This window comes from Oncorhynchus masou, chromosome 16, assembly GCF_036934945.1.
Source record: "Oncorhynchus masou masou isolate Uvic2021 chromosome 16, UVic_Omas_1.1, whole genome shotgun sequence".
NCBI classification, from domain to species: Eukaryota; Metazoa; Chordata; class Actinopteri; order Salmoniformes; family Salmonidae; genus Oncorhynchus; species Oncorhynchus masou.
The window spans coordinates 26,963,528-26,991,366 of NC_088227.1; the positions used below are offsets into that span (position 1 = coordinate 26,963,528).

General features: G+C 43.7%; 2 protein-coding genes across 3 annotated transcripts in view; one reads left to right on the plus strand and one right to left on the minus strand.

The window, feature by feature from the left end:
- The window catches only part of fig4a (FIG4 phosphoinositide 5-phosphatase a), a 98,602-nt gene extending 93,251 nt beyond the window's left edge, over positions 1 to 5,351 (minus strand). Inside the window, exons 1-3 of one of the 2 annotated variants that reach the window (XM_064991347.1) lie at positions 5,180 to 5,351; positions 4,628 to 4,764; positions 1,876 to 1,974 (exon numbers count right to left, since the gene is read on the minus strand). In XM_064991347.1, coding sequence (XP_064847419.1) covers positions 1,876 to 1,974; positions 4,628 to 4,690 — 162 coding nt within the window. In that variant the 5' untranslated portion in view covers positions 4,691 to 4,764; positions 5,180 to 5,351. The remainder of the gene's footprint in view (positions 1 to 1,875; positions 1,975 to 4,627; positions 4,765 to 5,179) is intronic. The other variant, XM_064991348.1, reaches the window with a different exon arrangement.
- A 95-nt stretch (positions 5,352 to 5,446) lies between these two features.
- ak9 (adenylate kinase 9) lies at positions 5,447 to 27,540 on the plus strand. Its single transcript, XM_064991349.1, has 37 exons — positions 5,447 to 5,901; positions 5,978 to 6,041; positions 6,138 to 6,190; positions 6,258 to 6,354; positions 6,513 to 6,625; positions 6,831 to 7,007; positions 7,119 to 7,241; positions 7,447 to 7,521; positions 7,755 to 7,856; positions 8,045 to 8,184; positions 8,690 to 9,012; positions 9,163 to 9,213; positions 9,308 to 9,349; positions 9,453 to 9,586; positions 9,715 to 9,865; positions 9,982 to 10,093; positions 10,214 to 10,299; positions 10,455 to 10,523; positions 10,962 to 11,138; positions 12,362 to 12,489; positions 12,743 to 12,946; positions 13,147 to 13,449; positions 13,558 to 13,679; positions 13,789 to 14,008; positions 14,242 to 14,310; positions 14,463 to 14,666; positions 14,918 to 15,136; positions 15,312 to 15,525; positions 16,435 to 16,636; positions 16,918 to 17,064; positions 17,329 to 17,546; positions 20,600 to 20,796; positions 20,982 to 21,151; positions 24,840 to 24,938; positions 25,048 to 25,150; positions 25,296 to 25,410; positions 25,606 to 27,540. Exons 1-37 carry the CDS (start codon positions 5,731 to 5,733, stop codon positions 25,815 to 25,817), a joined length of 5,406 nt encoding a protein of 1,801 aa, XP_064847421.1. The 5' UTR covers positions 5,447 to 5,730; the 3' UTR covers positions 25,818 to 27,540.
- The last annotated feature ends 299 nt before the right edge of the window (positions 27,541 to 27,839 follow it).

Consider the following 27,839-nt stretch of genomic DNA (forward strand, 5'->3'; position numbering starts at 1 on the left):
TTTGCTAACATTTCTAGAGTCTGAGTCTGCAAGGTGGTATTTTGTGTCACTGTCTGTCACCTTGATAGTGTATCAAATCAGAGGGCATGCTGTCCGGACCTCTGGCAGTCTCTATGGGGGTGCCACAGGGTTCAATTCTCGGGCCAACTCTTTTCTCTGTATATATCAATGATGTTGCTCTTGCTGCAGGCGATTCCCTGATCCACCTCTACGCAGACGACACAATTCTATATACTTCCGGCCCGTCCTTGGACACTGTGCTATCTAACCTCCAAACAAGCTTCAATGCCATACAACCCTCCTTCCGTGGCCTCCAACTGCTCTTAAACGCTAGTAAAACCAAATGTATGCTTTCAACCATTCGCTGCATGCACCTGCACGCCTGACTAGTATCACCACCCTGGATGGTTCCGACCTTGAATATGTGGACATCTATAAGTACCTAGGTGTCTGGCTTGACTGTAAACTCTCCTTCCAGACTCATATCAAACATCTCCAATCGAAAATCAAATCCAGAATCGGCTTTCTATTCCGCAACAAAGCCTCCTTCACTCATGCCGCCAAACTTACCCTAGTAAAACTGACTATCCTACCGATCCTCGACTTTGGCGATGTCATCTACAAAATAGCTTCCAACACTCTATTCAGCAAACTGGATGCAGTTTATCACAGTGCCATCCGTTTTGTCACTAAAGCACCTTATACCACCCACCACTGCGACTTGTATGCTCTAGTCGGCTGGCCCTCGCTCCATATTCCTCGCCAGACCCACTGGTTCCAGGTCATCTACAAGTCCATGCTAGGTAAAGCTCCGCCTTATCTCAGTTCCCTGGTCACGATGGCAACACCCACCCGTAGCACGCGCTCCAGCAGGTGTATCTCACTGATCATCCCTAAAGCCAACACCTCATTTGGCCGCCTTTCGTTCCAGTTTTCTACTGCCTGTGACTGGAACGAATTGCAGAAATCGCTGAAGTTGGAGACTTTTATCTCCCTCACCAACTTCAAACATCTGCTATCTGAGCAGCTAACCGATCGCTGCAGCTGTACATAGTCTTATCGGTAAATAGCCCACCCAATATACCTACCTCATCTCCATACTGTTTTTATTTATTTACTTTTCTGCTCTTTTGCACATCAATATCTCTACCTGTACATGACCATCTGATCATTTATCACTCCAGTGTTAATCTGCAAAATTGTAATTATTTGCCTACCTCCTCATGCCTTTTGCACACAATGTATATAGACCCTTTCTTTCTACTGTGTTATTGACTTGTTTATTGTTTACTCAATGTGTAACTCTGTGTTGTCTGTTCACACTGCTATGCTTTATCTTGGCCAGGTCGCAGTTGCAAATGAGAACTTGTTCTCAACTAGCCTACCTGGTTAAATAAAGGTGAAATAAAATAAAAAATAGCTCAAAATTCTCTCAACCTGTGTGCATCTACGTTGTAAACTTTTATTCATATGCTAGGTTGTAGCAACCTCATCATGGGTATAGGGAAAGTTTGAGTATCGTGTAGTAGTCTAAACCTATCGCTGTTACATTGAGCTGGGTGAATGGAATATGAATGACAGTCAGCCAATATGCTGTAATAGAAATAAGGCCATGCTCATAATTTATTTATATTTTTTAATGTTTGCCATTTTTGTAATTTTCATTGTCACTCCAATATCACATGAATACACATTAGGCAAATGTATAAAATTGCAAGACAATAAGCTTTAAAACGTCTAAATTTTCTTTGCACCCCATAACAAAATGAATAGAATTACAGGAAATAAGCTTTAAATCTGCAGAATTCTCTCCACCAACAAGAGGGGTGTGAACAGTTTGTGTCATGTACAGTGCTTGTACGTGCAGCAACTCACCTTATCATCAATAATCGCCAGGTCTTTGGGCTCAGTGCGGTCGATTTTCAGAACACGGTGTTTGGTTTGGGCGTGATTGCTCCCCACAAGGAAATACCTCTGTAATCAAAGAACACATGAAAGTGTGTGATTACATTACACAATAAAGTACATCATGGATGAAACATCGAGCCTCACTGGGATGAAAGCAGTGCTTTGGTCGATAGAAGATGAGAGAAAAGTACAATTTAAAACAGTGTTTAATACAAGACATGCTTTTCTTTTTCATGCAGGATTTTTCTCACTAACACAATTAAGATGCTACATGAGTCTCTTTCTTCCGACCCTTATGTGTTTCTATATGGGTGTGAGATTTGATGTGGGGACGACCAGTATGAACACGTGTACAGTCTGGAACTGAGGTAATTCTGTCCTGTTCTACCTATCATCTACACCTCTGTGTTGCTAATGTCTGAACACGAGTGAGCCAATGAAAGGGGCAGGGCTGACCTGAAACTCTTACAACGTAGTCAATGCTGGCTCTTCACAAAACGTGTTACTCAATCCTAGGCTGTCCTGCTGAGACCCATAGCGTTTGCGCGCTTTTGTTCCAGCCCAGCATTAACACTTCTGATGCATCAAATCAAGTTGATGATTATCAGTTATTTTAGTATGAGGACCCATCTCTGTCCGTCTTCTGAATGCAGCTGCAAGTAACTTTGTGTTGTAAAAAGGTATACAGTGGGGCAAAAGTATTTAGTCAGCCACCAATTGTCATTGCCAACAAAGGGTATATAACAAAGTATTGAGATAAACTTTTGTTATTGAACAAATACTTATTTTCCACCATAATTTGCAAATAAATTTATTAAAAATCCTACAATGTGATTTTCTGGATGTTTTTCCCTCATTTTGTCTGACATCGTTGAAGTGTATCTATGATGAAAATTACAGGCCTCTCTCGTCTTTTTAAGTGGGAGAACTTGCACAATTGGTGGCTGACTAAATACTTTTTTGCCCCACTGTATGTTTAGATGTTACAACATACTCCTACCCATACTGGCATTCCAGACACCACCGCAGCCGCAGTCCATTTTATTTTGTTATAAAATAGTTGACCCTCTAAAAAGTAATTAGTACTTCAGTGAACAAATGCCGTAGTTAAGGCTACGACGGCACCAGTGCAATGAGTGTGTTCAAAAGCACATATCAGACAGAGCCTAATGTTTCTTAGGTAGTCCTTTATGATTTTTATTGTTGTTTAGAAAACGATTTCTCTGTAGACGTGAGAGCTACAGGGATGGTAGCTACAGGGTTGTGCTTCAAATACAGCAGTTCTGTAAAATCTTTGAGTTTATCATTCACCTTAATTGCTGCCAGATTATAATCAGATTATAATATTTAGCAGACAACAGTTCTTGAGGACTTGAACAAAAACAAAGATGTTTGCAATTTCGTTCATACTGGTGAACCGGCATTGGAGTTGTATGGTTGTAATAACAACAGTCCCTTATCTCTGGTATATCTTGGCATGCATAATTCAAGACTAAATTTTAATTGTGTGCAACGCCATGGACAAATAATGCACAATGTGTCAGGAAAGACTCTGGGTTGGCAATACTCAGTATAGAAAACAGTCAGTAATGCAACCTGGACCTACAGGCCATGGTGAAAACATTTGCACAAAAAGGAGGACTTCAGGAGACCAGGGAAGTCTCTCAATTTGGATCTAATTTTATTTAATTTACCTTGAATATAGCAGCCCATTTGGGTAGGCTATTAGCCGCACACAACCCACTGAGTTCAACAAAAAAATTGTGGCTGAATTTATCCTCAAGCCAACTACTTTTTACCTTTATTTTCTGTGTAATAAAATGAAATTTAAAGTTTATTAATAGCAGCTAGATACAGTATATAGATATAAAGACCGTACACTGCATAATGAAACAACCACAAGTAAGCTATTTTTTTTAGGGTGGGCGGACTTATTTGGCATTAAAGGACTGGTTTTATGCACAATAACTTTCTATCGAAGCTGGGAGAGAGCATGAGGATGGCTCATGTCATGCAGGTTCAGGTAGCCTATACATATATATAACAAGTATGCTGTTGCATCGAACATTTATTATTAAATCTGCAATGTTTGAATTTCCAACTTTAATTACTGAACAAGTATTACATCATTGCCACCAGTCAGCATTTAAAAAATGGCAGCATTGAGACATGGTGTATAGCTTCGTGAAATGTTAGGCTTAACATAAGAAAACCACGTGCAAAGAAGCCCACCAATGAACATGTATCCATTATTTAAAGCAAAGCTAAGACCTGGCACCACAGAAAGCCTATCATCGAATCGATAGGCATGCACACACACACAGACATGTCGCTATTTCAGCACCAGGGACAGCAATCGGTACTCGAACTTCGCCGTTGCGGGGTCCAGAGAAACTGCGTTATATCAGTGCCCATACTGCCATCTAGTGTTAATGTACTGTAAACAATAGGTCATAACATAAGACAATGGGTAAATGGTCTGCTAAAAATATTGTCTTCCATTTGAGATATTGAATGCAATCGTGACTAAATATCCAACACCTTGTAATAGTTTATAAATGACAGTTAAGACAATGTAATATGGACATACCAACCATATACTTCATGTGTTAATAAATAAGCTATGCATTATGTGCAAAACGTATGGAAGGCTTCCTCCTGCCCATGTTTGAGAGAAGAATGCATTCATCAAGTCTAGGGGAAATACTGTGAAACGTACGGCTCTAGTTTCGTACAGAACCAACTTCTGCACTCCACTGATGACGGCTGCTGACAGAGGCATGGTGAAGATTTGACGAAGACCAACTTCACAAACTCGATGGACGAGACTGTCAGCTGCTTTTTGTGGAGTTCACACTGGGGAAGGATATTAGAGAGATTCGAGGATGTCAACTTCAAGTCAATTGACAAACAGAATACGTTAAAGTTATAAACAAGCAATACATCTGTTGCATTAAAGATGACTGCTATAAAAGTGGAAACATTGTAGCTAGCTGACATTGTCACCGTCAGTAAGATAGTGCCAAACCATGGCGAGCATGGGTGTATTCATTAAGAGAAACCGTCACCAGTTTTAGAACCAAACGAAAACAAATAAAGCAAACGGAACATAACGGGGAGGGAACGACCTGAATTTGTCCAATAGAAACTCTCGCTTGCGTTTATCGTTTGGAGGAAACGGTTTTCTGTGAAACGTCTTTCAACAGAATCGGCGTAATGATTGCACCCAATGTTGGCTTGTTTGACAACATATCGCTACCATATGACTCACCAAATGTCGTTAGCTGATACGAGGCATGTTAAACTGCTCCTTAAGATGTTGTTTCAAACCATGCTTAATCAAAAACCCAATTTGACAGCAGTGCCAAATACAGAAAAGCAAACTAATTTGCAATGCACCTCCCTGATCATGCGTTTGTTTGGATCAGGTGACTGTCACAAACTTCCGCTGAGACGGGTCCTCACACGGTCAAAAAGGACGCGATATAAAGCGATTTAAAAGTCCCTGTACGGGCTTGGGTTACTATGGTTACGCTCGCACAACAAAGTTGAGGCATGAGAAAATGATATGGATAACAGGCACATAACCATGGCTAACTTGTTTTGAGTACCTAGTCAAACAGATGGAAAATTATTAAATGGTAAGTTAAATGTCATTTCAAATGTAGCTAGCTAGCTTATGTCGTTGCAGTATGATTAAACCACTCACTGTCTAGGTAGTACTAGGGGTATTCAAAATTGTCTAACGTTAGCTAACAGTTTAGAGTTTGCCTGTGACAGTTGGTTACAACAACCTTTTCAGCTGATTGTCAACTGCTTGAAATGATAACATTCTTTCGTGGCTGTTTGTCATTGCATATTTCAGAGGAAGTATCATCAAATGTTCTAGAAACCCCAGTCATGAACACTTATGTTGACAACCTCATTGAGGATGAAGCTGAGATTGAGCTTCTTCTTGCCAAACCGACCTGCTTCATCATTATTGGGAAGCCAGTGAGTTATCAAAATGGTTCACACACATACACACACACACACACACACTGACCTACTATATTGTTATTCTATACAGGGGGTTGGCAAATCTACTCTTGCCACAAAATTAGCCCAGTCCTGGAAGTGTGTCTTGATTGATGGTAAATATTCCCTATCTCAACCTGTTTTTCTGTTCCTAATATCATGTCCTGTTCTCCTTTTCTGTATCTGAACACGTCTTTATACATTAATTTCAGACACAGAATTGCTCAACCAACACATCAATGATCAAAGAGCTCAAGGAGTAGAGGTGAGTTTTGCTGTACAGTAGCAGATTTACATGAATGACTTTTTAACTACCCATCTTATGGTTTCAGCTTCTTGAGATTCTGAATGAAGGGAAAAGTATCTCAGAAGAGATGGTGGTCCAGCTGATTCTGGACAGACTCAAGTCACCAGAGGTTGAGCACTACGGTAATTCAACTAATTTTGCTAGCCTAATCAACATTGTTTCGTTGTTCCTTAATCCCTAACTACATTATACTCACTAGATTCAACACAGTGCTGCATTTTTGTGTATGTTTGAAGTGTGTGCAGTTTCAGGAAAATGTCAGTATTGTGTTGTATGGCAGGTTATGTGCTGAGCTGCTTGCCCTCCATGTCAGAGGAGTACCTGAAGATACTGGAGCAGATTGAGTTCATCAAGAACCTGAGACTGGCACCTGATTTCATCATAAACATCAAGGTTATCTTCTTCTCCCTTGAGTTAGTTTACTGTGCCTTGTGCTGAATTAACAAGACACAGCCAAACTTTTACAGCTAGTTACGCCCATTACACTACACCATCGACCGTGAATTAACAGTAAAATCCTGAAACTGTCCTTGGCCTGAAGTATCCTCATTGCATTACTTTTCTATCCACTTATTCTATTGAGCTGTTCCATCCCCAGTGTGCGGACAGGGACCTGATCCACCGCCTAGCGGGCCAGAGGCAGCACCCCCTGACAGGCAGGGTGTTCCTCAGGGAGCAGTGGGACCCTGTGAAGAAAGAGACCACCAAGAAAAGGAATGAGACAGACGAGGATGAGGGGGAAGAGGAGGAAGGGGAGCTGGAGGAGGCAGAGGAGGTGCAGCCAACATGAACAGATTGATACTACCCTTATTGGAGATGTTGTTTTACTCTATTCTATGTGATTTGTTTGTTTGTTTATTTAGTCGGTTGCTTACTTGTTGATCAGGTGGAGGAGCGCGAGCTGCAGAAGGACATGATTACCCAGCTGGTGCGAGCGCAGGAAAACTTCCCAGAGAACGCCTACCGCAGGGTTCTCCTGTACAAGGACACCATTCTCAGACCTCTAGAGGTGAGCGTACTGAGGCCTGAAGAGGACACACCTAAAATGGCTGCCAATTTCTGACAACAACTCCATTCACTTTGTTGACTCATCATCAAGTGTTCTATCTTGATCAGTGATAGAGATGTAGTGTATTACTAGATGGACATAGTTCTCTGTTCTGGTTAACTGCCATGGCTACCGACATGCTGTTTGACATGCTGTTTGTTTCCAGGACTACATGGCAGACCATGCTTCCCTGCACCTGTTTGAGCTGGATGGGAATAAAAACCCTGAGGAACTGTTCATGGTGGGATCAGAGGGGGTTCTTGGAAAGAGGAGTTCAATTTCTGAGGGAATAAGCAACGCAACCCTTAATCCTCTGTCAATACATTAGTCACATTGAAAACCCTTGAGTTGGCTGCAGTTTCATTATCCATTCTACAATTAACCACAGTGACTGTCCCTGTAGGTAAAGACTGACTTCTGTGTTTTAATTGCTGGTTGACTAGCTGGTTGTTTATGGTTTTGTCCCTGGTGTAGTCAGTGCTCTTCCGTCTGGAGTCCATGGCAGTGAGGAGGGTTGCTGTCCCCCTTCGGCTGCTCCAGATCGACGAGGAAGAGCTGCCTGATGAGATTGACACGGTCAGCCTCTCGCTTATGCTACTGTTTGTGTGGAAAACCCTAAACTCAGATCTATTATTGTAAGATTAGTCAATGGTCCTTGAGCAGCACGCAATGTAGCTGGCTAGCACAATGTTAACAGGTTATGGTAGCCCAATGCTATGGGATAGTAACTGCCATTGGCTGTCTGTGCTGATGTCTTCTCTCAGGAGGAGCTGTTGCGGACCATGTCCTCCTCTAAGACAGTGGCCCCTGGGTTCAGGTGGAGGAGGAGTCGTTGGTGTAGAGCCTGTCCTGTGGCCCTGAAGGAAGGCAAGATCATCAAGGGAAAGCCCGAGTTCTCTGTGGGGTGAGTGAGTGTAACTGCTTTCTTCAGGTGAAGGAGAGTCGGACCAAAACGCGGCGTGGATATTGAGATTCATGTTTAATGAAAACAACTAACCACAAACACTACAAAACAAGAAATACCACGAAAACTGAAACAGCCTATACTGGTACAACGTAACACAGAGACCGGAACAAGGACAATCACCCACGACACCCTCAAAGTATATGGCTGCCTAAATATGGTTCCCAATCAGAGATAATGATAAACACCTGCCTCTGATTGAGAACCACTTCAGACAGCCATAGACTAAGCTAGAAAACCCCACTAAGCCACAATCCCAATACCTGTGAAAAACCCCAAGACAAAACACACCACATACCAAAACCCATGTCACACCCTGGCCTGACCAAATGAAGAAAACACAAAATACTAAGACCAGGGCGTGACAGCGAGAGTGTGTGTGCGTGTCTCTGTTGCTTGTGTCTACACATTCCAGCCATTAACTCTCCTTCCCGCTCCCCTTCAGGTTCATGGACAAAATCTACATCCTGTCTTCCCAGGAGGCCTTGGGGAAGTTTATGCTGAACCCGCGGCGGTACCTCCTGCCACCCATGCCGCGGCCGCCCTGCAAGGTGTCTGTGATTGGGCCTCCATGTGCAGGCAAGAGCACGCTGTGCGCCCTACTGGCCCAGCACTACGGAGCAGAGCTGGTGGACATGGAGGTCTTGATGAAGCCAGTCATCGCCAAGGTCAAACAGGACATGCTGGAGAAGGTCAAGAGAGACTCCACCCTCATGGCTATCGAGCGGGTCAAGGTCAAGATGGAACTGGACGCCACCCACGGGTCCAGTGAGTGATGGGATGATTATGGTGGTGATGATGACGAATGCATGGTGAAGAAGTGTATCAATCCTTTGCTCGGTTTCTTGTGTTGTCATCTGCAAAGCATTTATAGAATGAGCATTTAGTCAAATGTAATCAAATGTGGATTTCCTGCAGTAAACATGAGATCCAACATCAGTGAGGAGGAGTCTGATGACAATGATTCAGGTGAGTAAATCAGACTCTAACCAACAAACAGGTAAGTGCTGCCTAATAGACATACACATTTAGTCTAACTGGTAATTCTGATGTCATCCCACAGCGACATCCACGACCCACTCCTCGAGTGAACAGACTGAGGAAGGTGAGCAACACAACCATACAGTCCCACTACTTGTCAGTTACTCTGTTTGACTGTCTGCTGAGGTGTTGTTGTCGTTGTTGTTGCTGCTGCTGCTGGGATACAGTGATGATGGAGGTGACAGAGGAGCACCCAGATGTACAGGCCATCGTGGAGGAGGCTTTAAAGGAGGCGGAGCAGGTTGTAACCCCGCCCTCTCTGGACCTGTATGCAGAGGTGCTGGAGAATCACATCAGAGAGGTTTGTCTGAAGTCAAGTAAATTACCTTGAAGATTAAATAGTTGAACGTGTGCACAGTATCCTTCCACATTGAAAAAGCTATGCCTTGTGGAATGGCATTGATGTTCTCTATCAAATGAGTATTCCAGATTGAGATGGCCGATGCAGACTCAGAGATCAAGAGAGGGTGGGTGCTGGACAACTTTCCCAGGAACAGGTCCCAGTTGGCCACCATTCAGGATCTCCACGATGGGATCATGCCCGATATCCTGTTCTGCCTGAAAGACAACGATGGGGAAGGTGGGAGAATCTATAACTCAAAACTACAAATACTACCATAGTAATGCCTTTGTATTATTCATCTGAAGACTACCATATTTGTAGTTCTATACCAATGTAGAATATTTCTGTTGCAGGTAGGGTAGTATTGAAGAGGATGTATGAACAGAACAGGGAGGAGGTTGACAAGGTAATCAAGAGGCTTGAAGAACAGCAGAAACAGAAGGCCCAGGAGGCTCAAGATTCCTTGTGAGTAGAGCTAAAATGGAGGGGGGATGATGTGTTGGTCCTCTGCATTGTTGGAGCCAACATGGATGGTTGGGTTAACCAGTTTCAACTTGCTGTATGTGTGTTTGTGGCCTTCTGTAGAAACCGTATGCAGCAGGACCCAGAGGAGGATCCTAAGCCAACAGATCCTCAGGCCAAACTGGAGGCAGTGCAAGAGGAGGTGGAGGGTACTGTTCCATTTTAACTAAATGTTGTCATTCTCGATCTCGATCCTCAAAAACATGACTTACTGGTATGCTTCTCACATCATGCTGCCTTTTACGATCACATTTTCTGTATACTCATATCTATCTTCAATGTATCCTCTTAATTTGCTTTGCAGAAGGCTCTGCAAAATCTGATGCAGACGATGCTGATAAAAGCCCACCTACCGTCAGCATAAAAGGTGGAGGTAAGACTGAGCAATGACCATCTGAGCAATGTGAAAACATTTTATTGTTTTGTGATATGATGATTATTATTATTATATCCCTGATGTAAAGTGCCGTCTCTCTCTCTCTCTCTCTCTCTCTCTCTCTCTCTCTCTCTCTCTCTCTCTCTCTCTCTCTCTCTCTCTCTCTCTCTCTCTCTCTCTCTCTCTCTCTCTCTCTCTCTCTCTCTCTCTCTCTCTCTCTCTCTCTCTCTCTCTCTCTCTCTCTCTCTCTCTCTCTCTCTCTCTCTCTCTCTCTCTCTCTCTCTCTCTCTCTCTCTCTCTCTCTCTCTCTCTCTCTCTCTCTCTCTCTCTCTCTCTCTCTCTCTCTCTCTCTCTCTCTCTCTCTCTCTCTCTCTCTCTCTCTCTTTTATATATATATATATATATATATATATATGTGTGTGACTCTACCTGCAGTGTGGAAGAGAGGCTATCCAGACGGTCCAGAGATGAACCCATTCAAGCTGCAGCTGAAGCAGTTTGTGATGGACTGGGAGAGCATGGAGTCCTCTATCACAGGCAGCTACAATGTACTGGAGACCTCTGGCAAGAGCCCTGAGGACCTGGTCCAGGAGATGGTCTTCCACATGGAGAGTGAGTTTTCCGCTTAGGGTGTTTGTGTAGGTGGAGGGGGTGGGGGGCTCAGGGTGTGTACATGTGGGTTTTTTGTGCTGGTAAAAGAGAGTATGGCAGGGTACTGAGAGTATGGCAGGGTACTGAGAGTATGGCAGGGTACTGAGAGTATGGCAGTGTTTGAGGTTGAGTGACTATACTGGCTTGGTCAAACAGTGTGGCAGAGGACAGAGTTATAAGGCACCTTCAGAATGTATTCATAGTCCTTGACTTATTCCACATTTTGTTGTGTTAGAGTCTGAATGCAAAATTAATTAAAAAATATATATATTCTCACCTATACGTCACATAGTTATCAGAATCACACAATAGCCCATAATGACAAAGTGAAAACATGTTTTTAGAAATGTTTGCAAATGTATTGAAAATTAAGTATCTAATTTACGTAAGTTGAGTCAATACTGCTGAGTCATTACTTTGTAGAAGCACCTTTGGCAGCGATTACAGCTGTGAGTCTTTCATGGGTATGTCTCTAATAGCTTTCCGCACCAGGATTGTGCAACATGTGCCCATTATGCTTTTCAAAATTATTCAAGCTCAGTCAAATTGGTTGTTGATTATTGCTAGACAACCATTTTCAGGTATTGCCATAGATTTTCAAGTAGATTTAAGTCAAAACTGTAACTCATCCACTCAGGAACATTCACTGTCTTCTTGGTAAGCAACACCAGTGTAGATTTGGCCTTGTGTTTTAAGTTATTGTCCCGCTGAAAGTTTAATAAATGTCCCAGTGTCTGGTGGAAAGCAGACTAAACCAGGTTTCCTCAAGGATTTTTCCTGTGCTTTGCTCGATTCTGTAAATTTTTTTATCCTTAATTAACGATTACAAGCATACCCATAACATGATGCAGTCACCACTATGCTTGAAAATATGGAGAGTAGCACTCAGTAATGTGTTGTATTGGATTTGCCCCGAATATAACATTTTGTATTCAACACAAAAAGTTAATTTCTTTGCCACATGTTTTGCAGTTTTACTTTAGTGCCTTGATGCAAACAGGATGAATGTTTTGGAATATTTGTATTCTGTACATAATTCCACTTTGACATTATAGGTTGTTGTGTGTAGGCTAGTGACACAAATGATAGACTGTAACACAACAAAATAAGGAAAAGTCAAGGGCGGAGAACACTTTCTGAAGGCACTTTAGGTACCTAATAACCTTGATGTGTGTTTTCCCAAGAGCCCTTTAAGTACGTGGGCTGGGAGCTGTCAGGAGTAGACCTGGATGAGGAGGAGGAGGATGCTCAGGCCTTGGCTGAGCTGGAGAAACCTGAGGAGGCAGAGGGAGAGGAGGAACAGGAGACAGGCGTACGTCCTACATGGAGAAACCCACTAATGACGTATAGTAGTTGGCAATTTAGACCTTACACATTTCTTGTACACATTCTCCAATTAAATGCACTGCAGCTGAAAATAAAATTGCTTCAGACTTCACAGTATAGGTATTCTAACCAAAAACATCTGGTCCATGTCTGTTTACCATCATCCCATACTGCTGTTTTTCTGTGACATTTTTAAGACGTTCCCTCTCTCCTCTCTCCTCTCTCCCTACTGTATCCAGGAGGAGGCAGCGTCTAAGAGGGTGATGGGGGACACCCAACACTTCTGTCCCGTGTCCCTGAAGGAGAACGGGGCACTGATCCCCTGTCTGGATGAATATGCTGCCAAGTACAGAGAGAAAGCCTACTACTTCTCTAGTACTGAGGCCAGGGAACGCTTCTTACTGAGCCCTGAGACATACGTCTCACACACACAGCTATTGCAGGTAGGAGAGGAGGGAGGGAGGGACAGAGAGAAACAGTGAGGAAGTAAGAGCTACTGGATAACTTGTTGAACAATTGAATCTATGAATGTCTGAAATGACCAAATAGCTAAGACAAGTGAATCCATGATAAAATAATGATTCCACTTGACCCCCATATTCTATCCCTCTTCCTCTCCACCTCCCCTTCGTCCCCATTCCAGGCCCCAGCTCTGAGAGTCTTCCTGCTGGGTACGAGGGGCTCTGATAAGACCACCCACGGGAAATGGCTGGCGGAGAAACTGGGGGTTTTTCACATCCAGTTCAGAGAGTGCCTGCAGGAGCTGATCCTGGGGAAGACCCAGGCCCGCGTGCCCTACTCTGATGAGGTGGAACCCCCCGAGGAACCTCTTGAGGACCTGGAAGCCCTTCTGCTGCAGGCACAGGGAGGGGCAGCAGTGCTCTCTATGGACGAGGAGGAAAAACACAGTGGGAAGGACAGCCCAGAGGAAGCCCCAGCAGCAGAGGTAAAGGATATGATACTGTCACATATCACAGTTGTTATGGTGCAGTATTTCAGCTTGTTCCCCAGGGATTGAATGGTGGGCTATCTGTGTTGCTGTGTATGTTGCTAGCAGGGGGTGGGGCTGAGTGATGAGGAGGAGGCAATTAAGTCCTATCTGTTTGATGGAGAGCCTCTGCCTCAGGAGATCATGGATGTGATGCTGCCACAGTTCTGGGACCAGGAGCCATACAAGTACCAAGACATTTCACTAACACACACACACTTATCTTGACACACAAGGCACTCTCGACCCACTGACTTCCCATCTTGACTGATTTGCTGCACCCCCTCCCTACCCCAGATCGAAAGGGTTCATCCTGGAGGGTTTCCCCCAGAACCCTGAGGACGTGTCCTTCATGGTGGAGCGCCGGCTGTTTCCGGACGCAGCCGTGGTCATGACGGTGGACGTGAGAGACGTCGTGCGGCGCCTGCTGCCCCCCCGCCTAGCCAGCTGGAGAGAACGCCGTGACCGCAGGAGAGAACAGCTGAGACAAGTCAGGGATCTACGCCACAAAATACGGGTGAGAGGAGAGCAGGGCAGATGACTAGGGCTTCAGGACAGGGAGCCAAGTGGGGGAGAAGGTGGAGAAAGTAGAGGCTCAATGCTCAAGGCAGGTGTTAGAGGTCATGTTAACACACTCTCACTCCCTATCTTCCCCCTCCTCTCTATCCTTCTCCAAATCTCTCTCTCTCTCTCTCATCTATATACCTCCTCCTCCCCCACCCCCCTCAATCTCTCTTTCTGTTGATGCAGGAGGAGGCCATCACCCGGAGGAGGGCTGAGCTCATGGCAGAGCATGCCTCAAAGCAACCAGCTGCAAAGGTAGTCCTTCATTGCCACAAGCACAGATGCTGTGACTCTTTGAGGCTGATATGGGTCTGTGCTATATTAGTTTGGGAAGAGTTTATGATTAGACCCTGATAAGTAGGGACTCTGTCATCCACTGGTCCTTACAGTCTCTCTCTGTGTGCCAGGTGAAGGATGAGGAGGATGAGGAGGAGTTTGATGAGGAAGAGGAGGGGATGGAGGAGATCGAAGCCATGCTGATTGAGGAGTTTACTCTGGACGAGGAGGATGATGGGGAGGATGAGGAGACAGAAGCGGCTGCTGAGGAGAGGCTGGAGATGGAGATCGGGGAACGCTTTGAAACAGACGACGCCAACTTCACTAGGATGATGGTACAGAGACAAACATATTGTCCAGCTATGAACAGGCCTTAATATAGTTACAGGCATTATAATAATAATACATTTGTAACCCAAAGTGCCATTATAAATCCAATCACATTTTATTTGTCACATGCTTCGTAAACAACAGGTGAAATGGGCCCTTCCCAACAATGCAGAGAGAAATGTGAAAAATAATAACACAAAAAACAAGATACACAGGGTATCAGTACAGAGTATAAAATTGTTTGTTTGTTGTTCAGGAACTCCTGGATGAAAACCAGATCCCTAAGCTGACCATCAACGGTGGCCGTAAGTCCAGGATCGTGCGTTACCAGCTGCTTCAGAAGGTTCAGCCTCTGGTGACCAACAGGGAGGCCCACTTCCACAAGTGCCAGCCCATCAGCTATACCTTGGCCCGCAAGCTGCTCTGCTATTCCTTCAAGTATAACAGCTTCTTCGGCTGTTGGGACCCCGTCAAGGTCAGTATAAACCGGGATATACCCACACTCTCTCTATTCAAATCCCAATCCGCTTAATTCAGTGGATGCGGACTTCTTCATAGTGTGATAAGTGTTTTTATCTTCTACTGACTTTCTGTTTATCCCTGTATGTTGTAATGTGATTGATAGCAGATCCCATGTGTTCCTCTTTTAGTACACAGAGGGAGACCTGATCCAGCCAGTGCAGGGTCCCCTGAACACATCCTACCCCGTGCTCTTCCACCAGTTCATCTACTTCTTCGCCTCCAAGGAGACGAGGAACACCTTCATCCTCAACCCCATCAAGTACCTGAAGCAGCCCAAACCCAACCCCTCCCTTCCCATCAAACTGGTCATTATCGGACCCCCCAAGTCAGGCAAAACCACAGGTCAGAGTTCACAACACATAAAGGCATATTACACAAGTTCTCATCCAGTGTTGGAAAAAGTAACCAATTGTCATACTTGAGTAAAAGTTAAGATACCTTGATAGAAAATGACTAAAGTAAAAGTGAATGTCACCCAGTAAAATACTACTTGAGTCTAAAAGTATTTGATTTTAAATATACTTAAGTATCAAAAGTAAATGTAATTGCTAAAATAAAGTTATGTATCAACAGTAAAAGTATAAATCATTGAAAATTCCTTATATTAAACAAACCAGATGGCATAATGTTCTAGTTTTTCTAATTTACGGATAGCCAGGGGCATGCTCCAACACTCAGATATCATTTACAAATGAAGCATGTGTTTAGTGAGTCTGCCAGATCAGGGGCAGTAGGGATGACCAGGGATGTTCTCTTGATAATTGTGTGAATTAGGCAATTTTCCTGTCCTGCTAAGCATTCAAAATGTAATGAGTACTTTTTGGTGTAAGGGAAATGTGTAGAGTAAAAAGTACATAATTTTCTTTAGGAATGAAGTGAAGTAAAAAAAATAATAAAAAAATAGTGAAGTACAGTACAGATACCCCAAAAAATGACTTAAGTACTACTTTTAAGTATTTTTACTTATGTACTTTACACCACTGTTCTCATCACAAATTCATCTCTGTGGTAAGTGAATGTAATTCACTTTTGTAAGGATTGTTTGCAATATGTTTATTTGATTCTTAAACTCTTTCTCCTCTATGAATGCACTAAACTCACTTTATTGTAACTTGTCAAACAATGCATTAAGATTTGATTCTCTCTAACACAAACTTTGATTTAAGACCATCTCAGGACAGTTCTGCCAATCCAGCTGTACATTAGCTTCCCCAAACAGAGAACACACCCATATCTATATGTGTTGTGCAGTGGCGAGGATGTTTGCCCATGAGTACAGCCTGACTCGTCTGTCCATTGGGGACGTGATGCGGACTGTGCTGGCCAGCCAGGGTAGGACAGAGCTGGCCACCCAGATGATGAAGCACCTCTCCCAGGGCCACACCTTGCCAGATGAATTGGCCATCCAGTGTCTGGAGGTAGCCCTCATGAGCCTGGTCTGCAGCACCAGAGGGTAAGGCAGCTAACCTTGGCTGAAAAATATAGGCAGTGTTCAATTTCCCTCTTTCTCGTGTCTGGCCTCATTCTGAATGATGTCATAAAACGTTAAAAGTCAGTAATTCCCAGTGAGACAGTAATTTGATGATCCCATGCAGACCAATCAAAAGCTGGAAAAAGGTTGTATTGAACAGACCAAAAGCAACATTTCATTGTATGCCAACCAGAAGGTTGACTAGGCTATTCATTCTATTTCCATGACATATTCTATTGACTGTATTTCCTTCCCTATCTCAGGTACGTGTTGGATGGCTTCCCTATGACGCGTAAGCAGGCTGATTTGATGGAGGCTCGGAGCATTATCCCAGTGCTTGTGGTGGAGCTGCAGCTGGACACCGTGGAGGTGCTAAAGAGAGGCCTCAGGGACAAGATGAAACCCAACAGGTCAGAGGAGTGGCACTAGATGGCTCTACCAGAGAGAACAAAACTATTGTGTACTGTACATCCAGCTATATGCATCAAGCTCAAATGAATAGGAAAGTTCAGCACGTCCTGAAATTAATAAACTTAGACAGTGTCTATGCTTCCAATTCATTTAAGATTGAGGGCATGTAGCTGCATCTACACAACAGATTACCTGGGACATGGATTCATCTTGTTATCATTTTGGCTTAAACTGTCACTTAATTATCCCCCCTCCCCTGGCAGTCCCCACCTGATGCATGACAGCCCCCAGATCCTGAACATCCGTAACTCTAATTTCAAGCATGAGGTGGAGGCGGTGAGGCAGCACTACCAGCAGCATTACCAGAACTGGGTCTCTGTGGATGGACACAACTCCAAGTGGTGGGTCTGGAACAGAATCCTGGATGAGGCCCGCATGAGCATGAGACACATCCACACCTACCTGGAGAAAATACGCACCGGTAATATACAGTGCCTTGCGAAAGTATTCGGCCCCCTTGAACTTTGCGACCTTTTGCCACATTTCAGGCTTCAAACATAAAGATATAAAACTGTATTTTTTTGTGAAGAATCAACAACAAGTGGGACACAATCATGAAGTGGAACAACATTTATTGGATATTTCAAACTTTTTTAACAAATCAAAAAATGAAAAATTGGGCGTGCAAAATTATTCAGCCCCTTTACTATCATTGCAGCAAACTCTCTCCAGAAGTTCAGTGAGGATCTCTGAATGATCCAATGTTGACCTAAATGACTAATGATGATAAATACAATCCACCTGTGTGTAATCAAGTCTCCGTATAAATGCACCTGCACTGTGATAGTCTCAGAGGTCCGTTAAAAGCGCAGAGAGCATCATGAAGAACAAGGAACACACCAGGCAGGTCCGAGATACTGTTGTGAAGAAGTTTAAAGCCGGATTTGGATACAAAAAGATTTCCCAAGCTTTAAACATCCCAAGGAGCACTGTGCAAGCGATAATATTGAAATGGAAGGAGTATCAGACCACTGCAAATCTACCAAGACCTGGCCGTCCCTCTAAACTTTCAGCTCATACAAGGAGAAGACTGATCAGAGATGCAGCCAAGAGGCCCATGATCACTCTGGATGAACTGCAGAGATCTACAGCTGAGGTGGGAGACTCTGTCCATAGGACAACAATCAGTCGTATATTGCACAAATCTGGCCTTTATGGAAGAGTGGCAAGAAGAAAGCCATTTCTTAAAGATATCCATAAAAAGTGTTGTTTAAAGTTTGCCACAAGCCACCTGGGAGACACACCAAACATGTGGAAGAAGGTGCTCTGGTCAGATGAAACCAAAATTGAACTTTTTGGCAACAATGCAAAACATTATGTGTGGCGTAAAAGCAACACAGCTCATCACCCTGACCACACCTTCCCCACTGTCAAACATGGTGGTGGCAGCATCATGGTTTGGGCCTGCTTTTCTTCAGCAGGGACAGGGAAGATGGTTAAAATTGATGGGAAGATGGATGGAGCCAAATACAGGACCATTCTGGAAGAAAACCTGATGGAGTCTGCAAAAGACCTGAGACTGGGACGGAGATTTGTCTTCCAACAAGACAATGATCCAAAACATAAAGCAAAATCTACAATGGAATGGTTCAAAAATAAACATATCCAGGTGTTAGAATGGCCAAGTCAAAGTCCAGACCTGAATCCAATCGAGAATCTGTGGAAAGAACTGAAAACTGCTGTTCACAAATGCTCTCCATCCAACCTCAATGAGCTCGAGCTGTTTTGCAAGGAGGAATGGGAAAAAATTTCAGTCTCTCGATGTGCAAAACTGATAGAGACATACCCCAAGCGACTTACAGCTGTAATCGCAGCAAAAGGTGACGCTACAAAGTATTAACTTAAGGGGGCTGAATAATTTTGCACGCCCAATTTTTCAGTTTTTGATTTGTTCAAAAAGTTTGAAATATCCAATAAATGTCGTTCAACTTCATGATTGTGTCCCACTTGTTGTTGATTCTTCACAAAAAAATACAGTTTTATATCTTTATGTTTGAAGCCTGAAATGTGGCAAAAGGTCGCAAAGTTCAAGGGGGCCGAATACTTTCGCAAGGCACTGTATGCAGTCTAGAGAGACTATAGAAAATGCCTATTCACTTTGGTAATTATTTTATTTCTACACTGAACATAAATATAAACGCAACATGTAAAGTGTTGGTCCCATGTTTCATGAGCTGAAATAAAAGATCCCAGAAATGTTCCATAAATTATGCACAAAAAGCTTATTTCTTTCAAATTTTGTGCACATATTTGTTTACATCCCTGTTAGTGAGCATTTTGCCTTAGCCAAGGTAAAAATCTACCTGACAGATGTGGCATATCAAGAAGCTGATTAAACATCATGATCATTACACAGGTGCACCCTGTGCTGGGGACAATAAATGGCCACTCTAAAATGTGCAGTTTTGTCACACAACACAATGCCACAGAGTTTTGAGCGAGCATGAAATTGGCATGCTGACTGCAGGAATGTCCACCAGAGCTGTTGCCAGAGAATTGAAAGTTCATTTATCTACCATGAGCCGCCTTCAAACTTGTTTTAGACAATTTGGCAGTATGTCAACCGGCCACACAACCACAGACTATGTTTGAGCATTGTGTGGGTGAGCTGTTTGCTGATGTCAACGTTGTAAACAGAGTGGCCCATGGTGGCGGTAGGGTTATGGCATGGGCAGGCATAAGCTAAGGACAACAAACACAATTGCATTTTTATTTTTTTGAATTTTACCCCCGTTTTTCTCCCCAATTTCATGGTATCCAATTGTTAGTAGCTACTATCTTGTCTCATCGCTACAACTCCCATGCAGACTCGGGAGAGACGAGGGTTGGAAGTCATGCGTCCTCCGATACACAACCCAACCAAGCCGCTCTGCTTATTAACACAGCGCGCATCCAACCCGGAAGCCAGCCGTACCAATGTGTCGGAGGACACACCGTGCACCTGGCAACCTTGGTTAGCGTGCACTGCGCCGGGCCCGCCACAGGAGTAGCTGGTGCGCGATGAGACAAGGATATCCCTACCGGCCAGGCCCTCCCTAACCCGGACGACGCTAGGCCAATTGTGCGTCGCACGACAGACCTCCCGGTCGCAGCCGGTTACGACAGAGCATGGGCGCGAACCCAGAGTCTCTGGTGGCACAGCTGGCGCTGCAGTACAGCGCCCTTAACCACTGCACGACCCGGGAGGCCCTCACAATTGCATTTTATCAATGCCACTTTGAATGCACATAATTACTGTGATGAGATCCTGAGGCCCATTGTGAGGCCCTTGTCCTTTAAGGTATCTGTGACCAGCAGATGCATTTCTGTATTCCCAGTCATGTGAAATCCATAGATTAGGGCCGAATACATTTATTTCCTCATATGGACTGTAACTCAGTAAAATCTTTCATATTGTTAATTTTTTTGTTCAGAAAATATTAAAGTCTTATGAGATTGCTGCTTCTCCTATGTCTTTGACCCTGGCCCCTACAGGCCATGCAGCTAGCATCGACAGGCTGTGCATCACACCAAAGGAGCTAAAGTCTCGGCTGGGTGAGTTTAGCTATTACTGCCCTGTCAGCCTCGCCCTCCATCGACACCTGGTGGACTGTTCTCTCACTACATCTCTGGAGCTGGCAGCTGAGTTCAGGGGACACTATTACAAGATGTGCTCTCGGGAGTACCTGGAGGTGGGTCTCATACCTGGTGACAGTCATCAATGATTTGGTGACTTACCTGCATGTAATGTGTGTAAAGTGCTCTTTGAGATCTGTGGTTAAAAGGTATAATGTATATGATTACATCACAATAACTATTAACAGATTGTAAAATTATATTGATTTCTCTCTTTGCCTTGTACCCCTATCTACAAAAGCTCTTCCTTGAGACTCCAGAACAGTTTGTGATCCCGGGCTGCCCACACGCTCTCCCCCCTTCCCACATGTTGCCCAAGAAGCTGACGGCCGGCCAGGTGAAGGCCAGGTTCCCCAAGCAGGTGGAGATGAAGGGCTACTGCCCCGTCACCTACCTGGATGGGAGGCAGAGGTAGCCAAACACTGGCTTTACTCCTATCTATTCATTATAGTACCAGTCTTCTTCAATGCTGGCACAGGGGGGCATGGGTTCTCTGTAGGTCTCTGGATTTTTAAGAGGTCTCAAGTTTGGAATATGCCAGTAATTAGGTACAGTTGAAGTCGGAAGTTTCCATACACTTTAGCCAAATACATTTAAACTCAGTTTCTCACAATTCCTGACATTTAATCCTAGTAAAAATGTGTGTTTTTGGTCAGTTAGGATTACCCCTTTATTTTAAGAATGTGAAATGTCAGAATAATAGGAGAGATAATGATACATTTCAGCTTTTATTTCTTTCATCACATTCCCCATGGGTCAGAAGTGTACATACACTCAATTAGTATTTGGTAGCATTGACTTTATATTGTTTAACTTGGGTCAAACGTTTCAGATAGCCTTCCACAAGCTTCCCACAATAAGTTGGGTGAATTTTGGCCCATTCCTCCTGACAGAGTTGGTGTAAATGAGTCAGGTTTGTAGGCCTCCTTGCTAACACACGACTTTTCAGTTCTGCCCACACATTTTCTATGGGATTGAGATCAGGGCTTTGTGATGGCCACTCCAGTACCTTGACTTTGTTGTCCTTAAGCCATTTTGCCACAACTTTGAAAGTATGCTTGGGGTCATTGTCCATTTGGAAGACCAATTTGCGACCAAGCTTTAACTTCCTGACTGATGTCTTGAGATGTTGCTTCAATATATCCACATAATTTTCCTGGCTCATGATGCCATCTATTTTGTGAGGTACACCAGTCCCTCCTGCAGCAAAGCATCCCCACAACTTGATTCTGCCACCCCTATGCTTCACGGTTGGGATGGTGTTCTTCCGCTTGCAAGCCTCCCCCTTTTCCTCCAAACATAACGATGGTCATTATGGTCAAACAGTTCTATTTTTATTTCGTCAGACCAGAGGACATTTCTACAAAAAGTACGATCTTTGTCCCCATGTGCAGTTGCAAACCGTAGTCTGGCTTTTTTGTGGGGGTTTTGGAGCAGTGGCTTCTTCCTTGCTGAGCGGTCTTTCAGGTTATGTCGATATAGGACTCTTTTTACTGTGGATATAGATAATTTTGTACCCATTTCCTCCAGCATCTTCACAAGGTCCTTTGCTGCTGTTCTGGGATTGATTTGCACTTTTCGCACCAAAGTATGTTAATCTCTAGGAGACAGAACGCGTCTCCTTCCTGAGTGGTAGGATGGCTCCGTGGTCCCATGGTGTTTATACTTGCGTACTATTGTTTGTACAGATGAACGTAGTACCTTCAGGCATTTGTAAATTGCTCCCAAGGAGGAACCAGACTTATGGAGATCTACAATTTTTTCTGAGGTCTTGGCTGATTTCTTTTGATTTTCCCATGATGTCAAAGAAAGAGGCACTCTATTTGAAGGTAGACCTTGAAATACATCCACAGGTACACCTCCAATTGACTCAAATTATGTCAATTACCCTATCAGAAGCTTCTAAAGCCATGACATAATTTTCTGGAATTTTCCAAGCAGTTTAAAAGGCACAGTTAACTTAGTGTATGTCAACATTAGAAGGCTCCTACCTAAGTTTGTTTTATTCATTACTTTAGCACACTCCGCCAACCCAGATGTCCTAGCCGTGTCTGAATCCTGGCTTAGGAAGGCCACCTACAATCCTGAAATTTCCATCCCTAATGTAATGAGTGCGTGTAGGTGGCAGGGAAGTCAGGCGCAGGAAAACGAACTTGGTATAAACGGAGTTGTGTAATAAGCGCTCATAAACTCCAAAAACCATAATATACAAAAAATAATAAAAGTGGGTACAAAACCCGTCGCACACCAACACATGACTAGCACAACACATACAATAAACAATCTCCGACAAGGACATGAGGGGAAACAGAGGGTTAAATGCACAACATGTAATTAATGGGATTGGAAACGGGTGTGAAAGAAGACAAGACAAAACCAATGGAAAATAAAAAATGGATCAATGACGGCTAGAAGGTCAGTGACGTCAACTGCCGAACACCGCCCGAACAAGGAGAGGGACCGACTTCGGCGGAAGTCGTGACACCTAACTAAAACATTTTCTGACAAGATAGAACAGCAAAGGGGGAGGAGTTAGCCTGAAGTGTTCTGTCATACTATCCAGGTCTGTGCCCAAGCAATTCGAGCTTCTTGTTTTAAAAATCAACTTTTCCAGAAAGTCTCACCGTTGCCGCTTGTTATAGACCCCAGCTGTGCTCTGGACACCATATGTGAATTGATCGCCCCATCTATCTTCAGAGTTCGTACTGTTAGGTGACCTAAACTGGGACTTGCTTAACATCCCGGCCGTCCTACAATCTAAACTAGATGCCCTCAATCTCACACAAATTATCAAGGAACCTACCAGATGCAACCCAAAATCTTTAACCATGTGCACCTTCTTTAGATATCATCCTGACCAACTTGCCCTCTAAATACACCTCTGCTGTCTTCAACCAGGATCTCAGCGATCACTGCCTCATTGCCTGCGTGCATAATGGGTCCGCGGTCAAATGACTATCCCTCATCACTGTCAAACGCTCCCTAAAACATTTCAGCGAGCAGGCCTTTCTAACCGACCTGGACCAAGTATCATGGAAGGATATTGACCTCATCCCGTCAGTAGAGAATGCCTGGTTGCTCTTTAAAAGTGCTTTCCTCTCCATCTTAAATAAGCATGCCCCATTCAAAAAATGTAGAACTAAGAACAGAGCCCTTTGTTCACCCCAGACTTGACTGGCCTTGACCAGCACAAAAAACATCCTGTGGTGTACTGCATTAGCATCGAATAGCCCCCGCGATATGCAATTTTTCAGGGAAGTGAGGAACCAATATACTCAGTCAGTTTTCAAACAGAAATTTGCTTCCTGTAGCACTAATTCCAAAAAGTTTTGGGACAATGTAAAGTCCATGAAGAATAAGAGCACCTCCTCCCAGCTGCCCACTGCACTGAGGATAGGAAACACTGTCACAATAAGCATTTTTCCACAGCTGGCCATGCTTTCCACCTGGCTACCCCTACCCCGGCCAACACCTCAGCACCCCTTGCAGCAACTTGCCCAAACTCCCCCCGCTTCTCCTTCACCCAAATCCAAACAGCTGATGTTCTGAAAGAGTTGCAAAATATGGATCCCTACAAATCAGCTGGGCTAGACAATCTGGACCCTCTCTTTCTAAAAGTATCCGCATAAAATGTTGTAACCCCTATTACTAGCCTATTCAACCTCTCTTTCATATCGTCTGAGAACCCCAAAGATTGGAAAGCTGCCGCGGTCATCCCTCTCTTCAAAGGGGGAGACAGACCCAAACTGTTATAGAACTATATCCATCCTGCCCTGTCTTTTTTTTGGTTCACCAACTACTTCTCAAATAGAGTTCGGTGTGTCAAATCGGAGGGTCTGTTGTCCGGACCTCTGACAGTCTCTATGGGGGTGCCACAGGGCTCAATTCTCGGGCCAACTCTTTTCTCTGTAAATATCAATGATGTTGCTCTTGATGCTGGTGATTCTCTTCTCTGCACCTGAGTCCAACCTTACAACGTCACAGATTGATGCTCTCATCCTACCTCCCAGACAGGCTGCTTGCTATAGACTCTCAGTTGATTCCGTTTCATATTTAGTGCCTTTGAGATGTATTGCTTTTAGTTTGAAACTCTCCTCAGGTATGAGGCCCTGGTTCGTGGAAGCGTGGAGTACTCTGTGGAATATCGGGAACAAATCTACATTTTCGAGAACGAACAGAAACAGGACAGGTTTCTGAGGTCAGTAATAGACTGATGCAATGAACCTGGTGTGATCTCAAATTATCAATTTGAATATTGTTAGGTAACCCAAACCAGTTCTCTTCCAACTTCTTGCTCCTCCTCTCAGGTTACCTGAGACCTATTGGAACCAGAAGCTGCCCGACAAGCTGCCTCCTATGAGTGAGCCTGTGCAGCTCACCTCCCTGCCCATGCTAGGCTACATGGAACAGGTGAGACTGAGGCTCAAACACACCGGGAGGCACTCTGGATGTAAATACTGGAGGGACTTAATCTGAATAAAAATAGCTGAAGTGTACTTACACTACAGTGCATGTGACATACTGTATGTTGACCAGAGGTTGTGTTCCATATCAGGGCATGGCAAGATCTATCATTAAAGCTCTGACTGCCGTCGGTTGTCTCAAACCAAAGTTCCCCTACCTCAGTCCGAAGAGATCGGCACTCCATTATCTGGCATTTTATTTGAAAGGTATGCAAAAAGAAAGGAGCCTTAAGGCTCTTCACACACCCAAGTTTGTCATCATAATGTCACACGGTCCCTGGCCATGCTATATTTGCAGTGCATTGGTCTCGGATTATAATTTGACTCTGCATTATCTTGCTTGTCCATTCTTTCCTCCTGTGCTCCCTCCCTATTCCCTCCATCCCTCTCTCCTTTCCTCAGCCTTCAACCCCAGGAACTCGGACTACATCCGCCAGAAGTACAAGAAGAAGCTGGCGTCATTTGAGGAGAATTGTGAGCTTATCTCCTACCTGGGCTCCACTATGACCAAAAAGTACAGAGCTCCTCAGGAGCAGCCCATAGACTTTGAATTTAAGCTGCACAGGTTTTTGGCTTTTGGAGAGTCCACAGAGGCTGCTGCTGGGGTGCTATAGTACCTCATGACTTGTGAAATATTGTTCACTGAAATGTTGAGCTCTAAGTATTTCACAGGGTGCATTGCACTCTTGATATATCAAAGGATGACATTAGAATTGCAGTCCTTTTAAACTGATAAACATTTATTAGTCTTATTCTAAAATTGTTACATTTTCTTTTCCAATCTACACACAATACCTCATAATGACAAAGTGAAAACAGGTTTAGACATTTTTGCAAATATACAAAACACAGAAATCCCTTATTTATATTAATATTTAAACCCTTTGCTATGAGATTTGAAATTGAGCTCAGGTGCATCCCATTTCCATTGATCATCCTTGATGTTTCGACAACTTGATTGGAGTACACCTGCGGTAAATTCAATTGATTTAACGTCATTTGGAAAAGCACACACACAGGTCTATGTAAAGGTCCCACAGTTGACAGTGCATGTCAGAGCAAAAACCAAGCCATGAGGTTAAAGGAATTGTCCATAGAGCTCTGAGACAGGATTGTGTCGAGGCACAGATCTGGGGAAGGGTGGCAAAAAAAAAAAAGTCTGCTGCATTGAAGGTCCCCAAGTGGCCTCCATCATTCTTAAAAAAAAAATGGAAGAAGTTTGGAACCGCCACTGTTCCTAGGGCTGAATAATCTGGGGAGAAGGTCAGGGAGGTGACCAAGAACCTGATTGACAGCATTTGAGTTCCTCTGGAGATTGTCCTTCTGGAAGGTTCTCCCATCTCTGCAGCACTCCACCAAGCAGGCCTTTATGGTCGAGTGGCCAGAAAGCCACGCCTCAGTAAAAAGGCACATGACAGCCCTTGAGGGGATCTGCAGAGGGGAATGCCACGCCTGTATTTGGAATTTCTCCCAATCTTTTAGTGTCTGACCCCAAAAAACTCAAGGCTGTAATCGCTGACAAAGGTGCATCAAACAGTCTGAATACTTTATGTAAATGTGTTCAATGCCAGAATTTTATCCAAGAAGGTCTGAGTGGCACTTGGAGGTGCTAATGAAGATGCTTTGCTTAAAGACTACCACAATTACATTAAACACATAGCATACACAGTCAAATTGTAAAGAAAGAAAATAGTTGGGGTATAAGAATACGTTTTATTCAATGGGGCTAGGCAACGCAGAGATGACAATACTTTATTTCACCCATACAACAATGTAGCCTGTTATTAAAGTAAAATACTTTTACAATATCGTAAACAAGTTTTACACCTTCCAAATTACATTTGATTTATTAATATGGTGTAAGAGGGCACTTTTTCTATGACGACAAGGTGAAGGTGCTCTACTCAAATGGCACAACAATCGTTTAGATTTATCAAAGCACAGCATATAACAACCATATTGTATAATTGAGGGATGTCTCCTTTCATATCTGGAAAATGGGGAAGAAGTAGAAACTGATGCTGCTGCAGCATTGCGCATCTTCAGTGGTAATCCAGTTGACATGGGTGTCTTGAGAGGTCAGCTGGTGAACCTACAGTAGTACATAAGTAAATGAAAAGCCCACCTGATGTTAGAATGGCACCTATACCGCCAGGGCTTTAAATATTGATTGGTTGTGATTAATTCATGTGTTTTAGTGTGATAAAGATTTAAATCTGTTGGGCTTGAACAACCAATAGTCAATACAGGTTGTGCTATCCCATTGAGGCCTTTGTCCTATGCTGCAATGTCCATATAAATTGTCCTTCCTCTTATGAATAAAGTTAAACAAATCATTGTTTTATCATATATGATGACCACAAGTTTTGGCAATAATGTCCTCTGGGCTATATGGACATAATATTGTACTATTTGCATCTCCCATGGTCATGGCTAGAAGGGATCCAGTTGTCAAATGAACGTCATATTTGACATTTCGTAGCAGATTACGATCGTTCAGGCAGCAGGTTAGGAAAAGAGTTAGCTAAAATGTACTTTTGACAAATTGGCTCCCTTTCAGCCAGGGCCCCTTTTTCATAGGCCTAGATTACATGGTTGCATTCAAGACAAGATCGGTTTTATTGATCAGTAGAGTA

Bases quoted from the DNA above. Each gene is read 5' to 3' on its own strand.
- ak9 (XM_064991349.1), top strand. From the start codon at position 5,731: ATGATAACATTCTTTCGTGGCTGTTTGTCATTGCATATTTCAGAGGAA. The intron at 7,242-7,446 runs GTGAGCGTACTG...GTTTGTTTCCAG, and splicing joins CCATTCTCAGACCTCTAGAG to GACTACATGGCAGACCATGC. The intron at 12,947-13,146 runs GTAGGAGAGGAG...TCCCCATTCCAG, and splicing joins CACACACACAGCTATTGCAG to GCCCCAGCTCTGAGAGTCTT.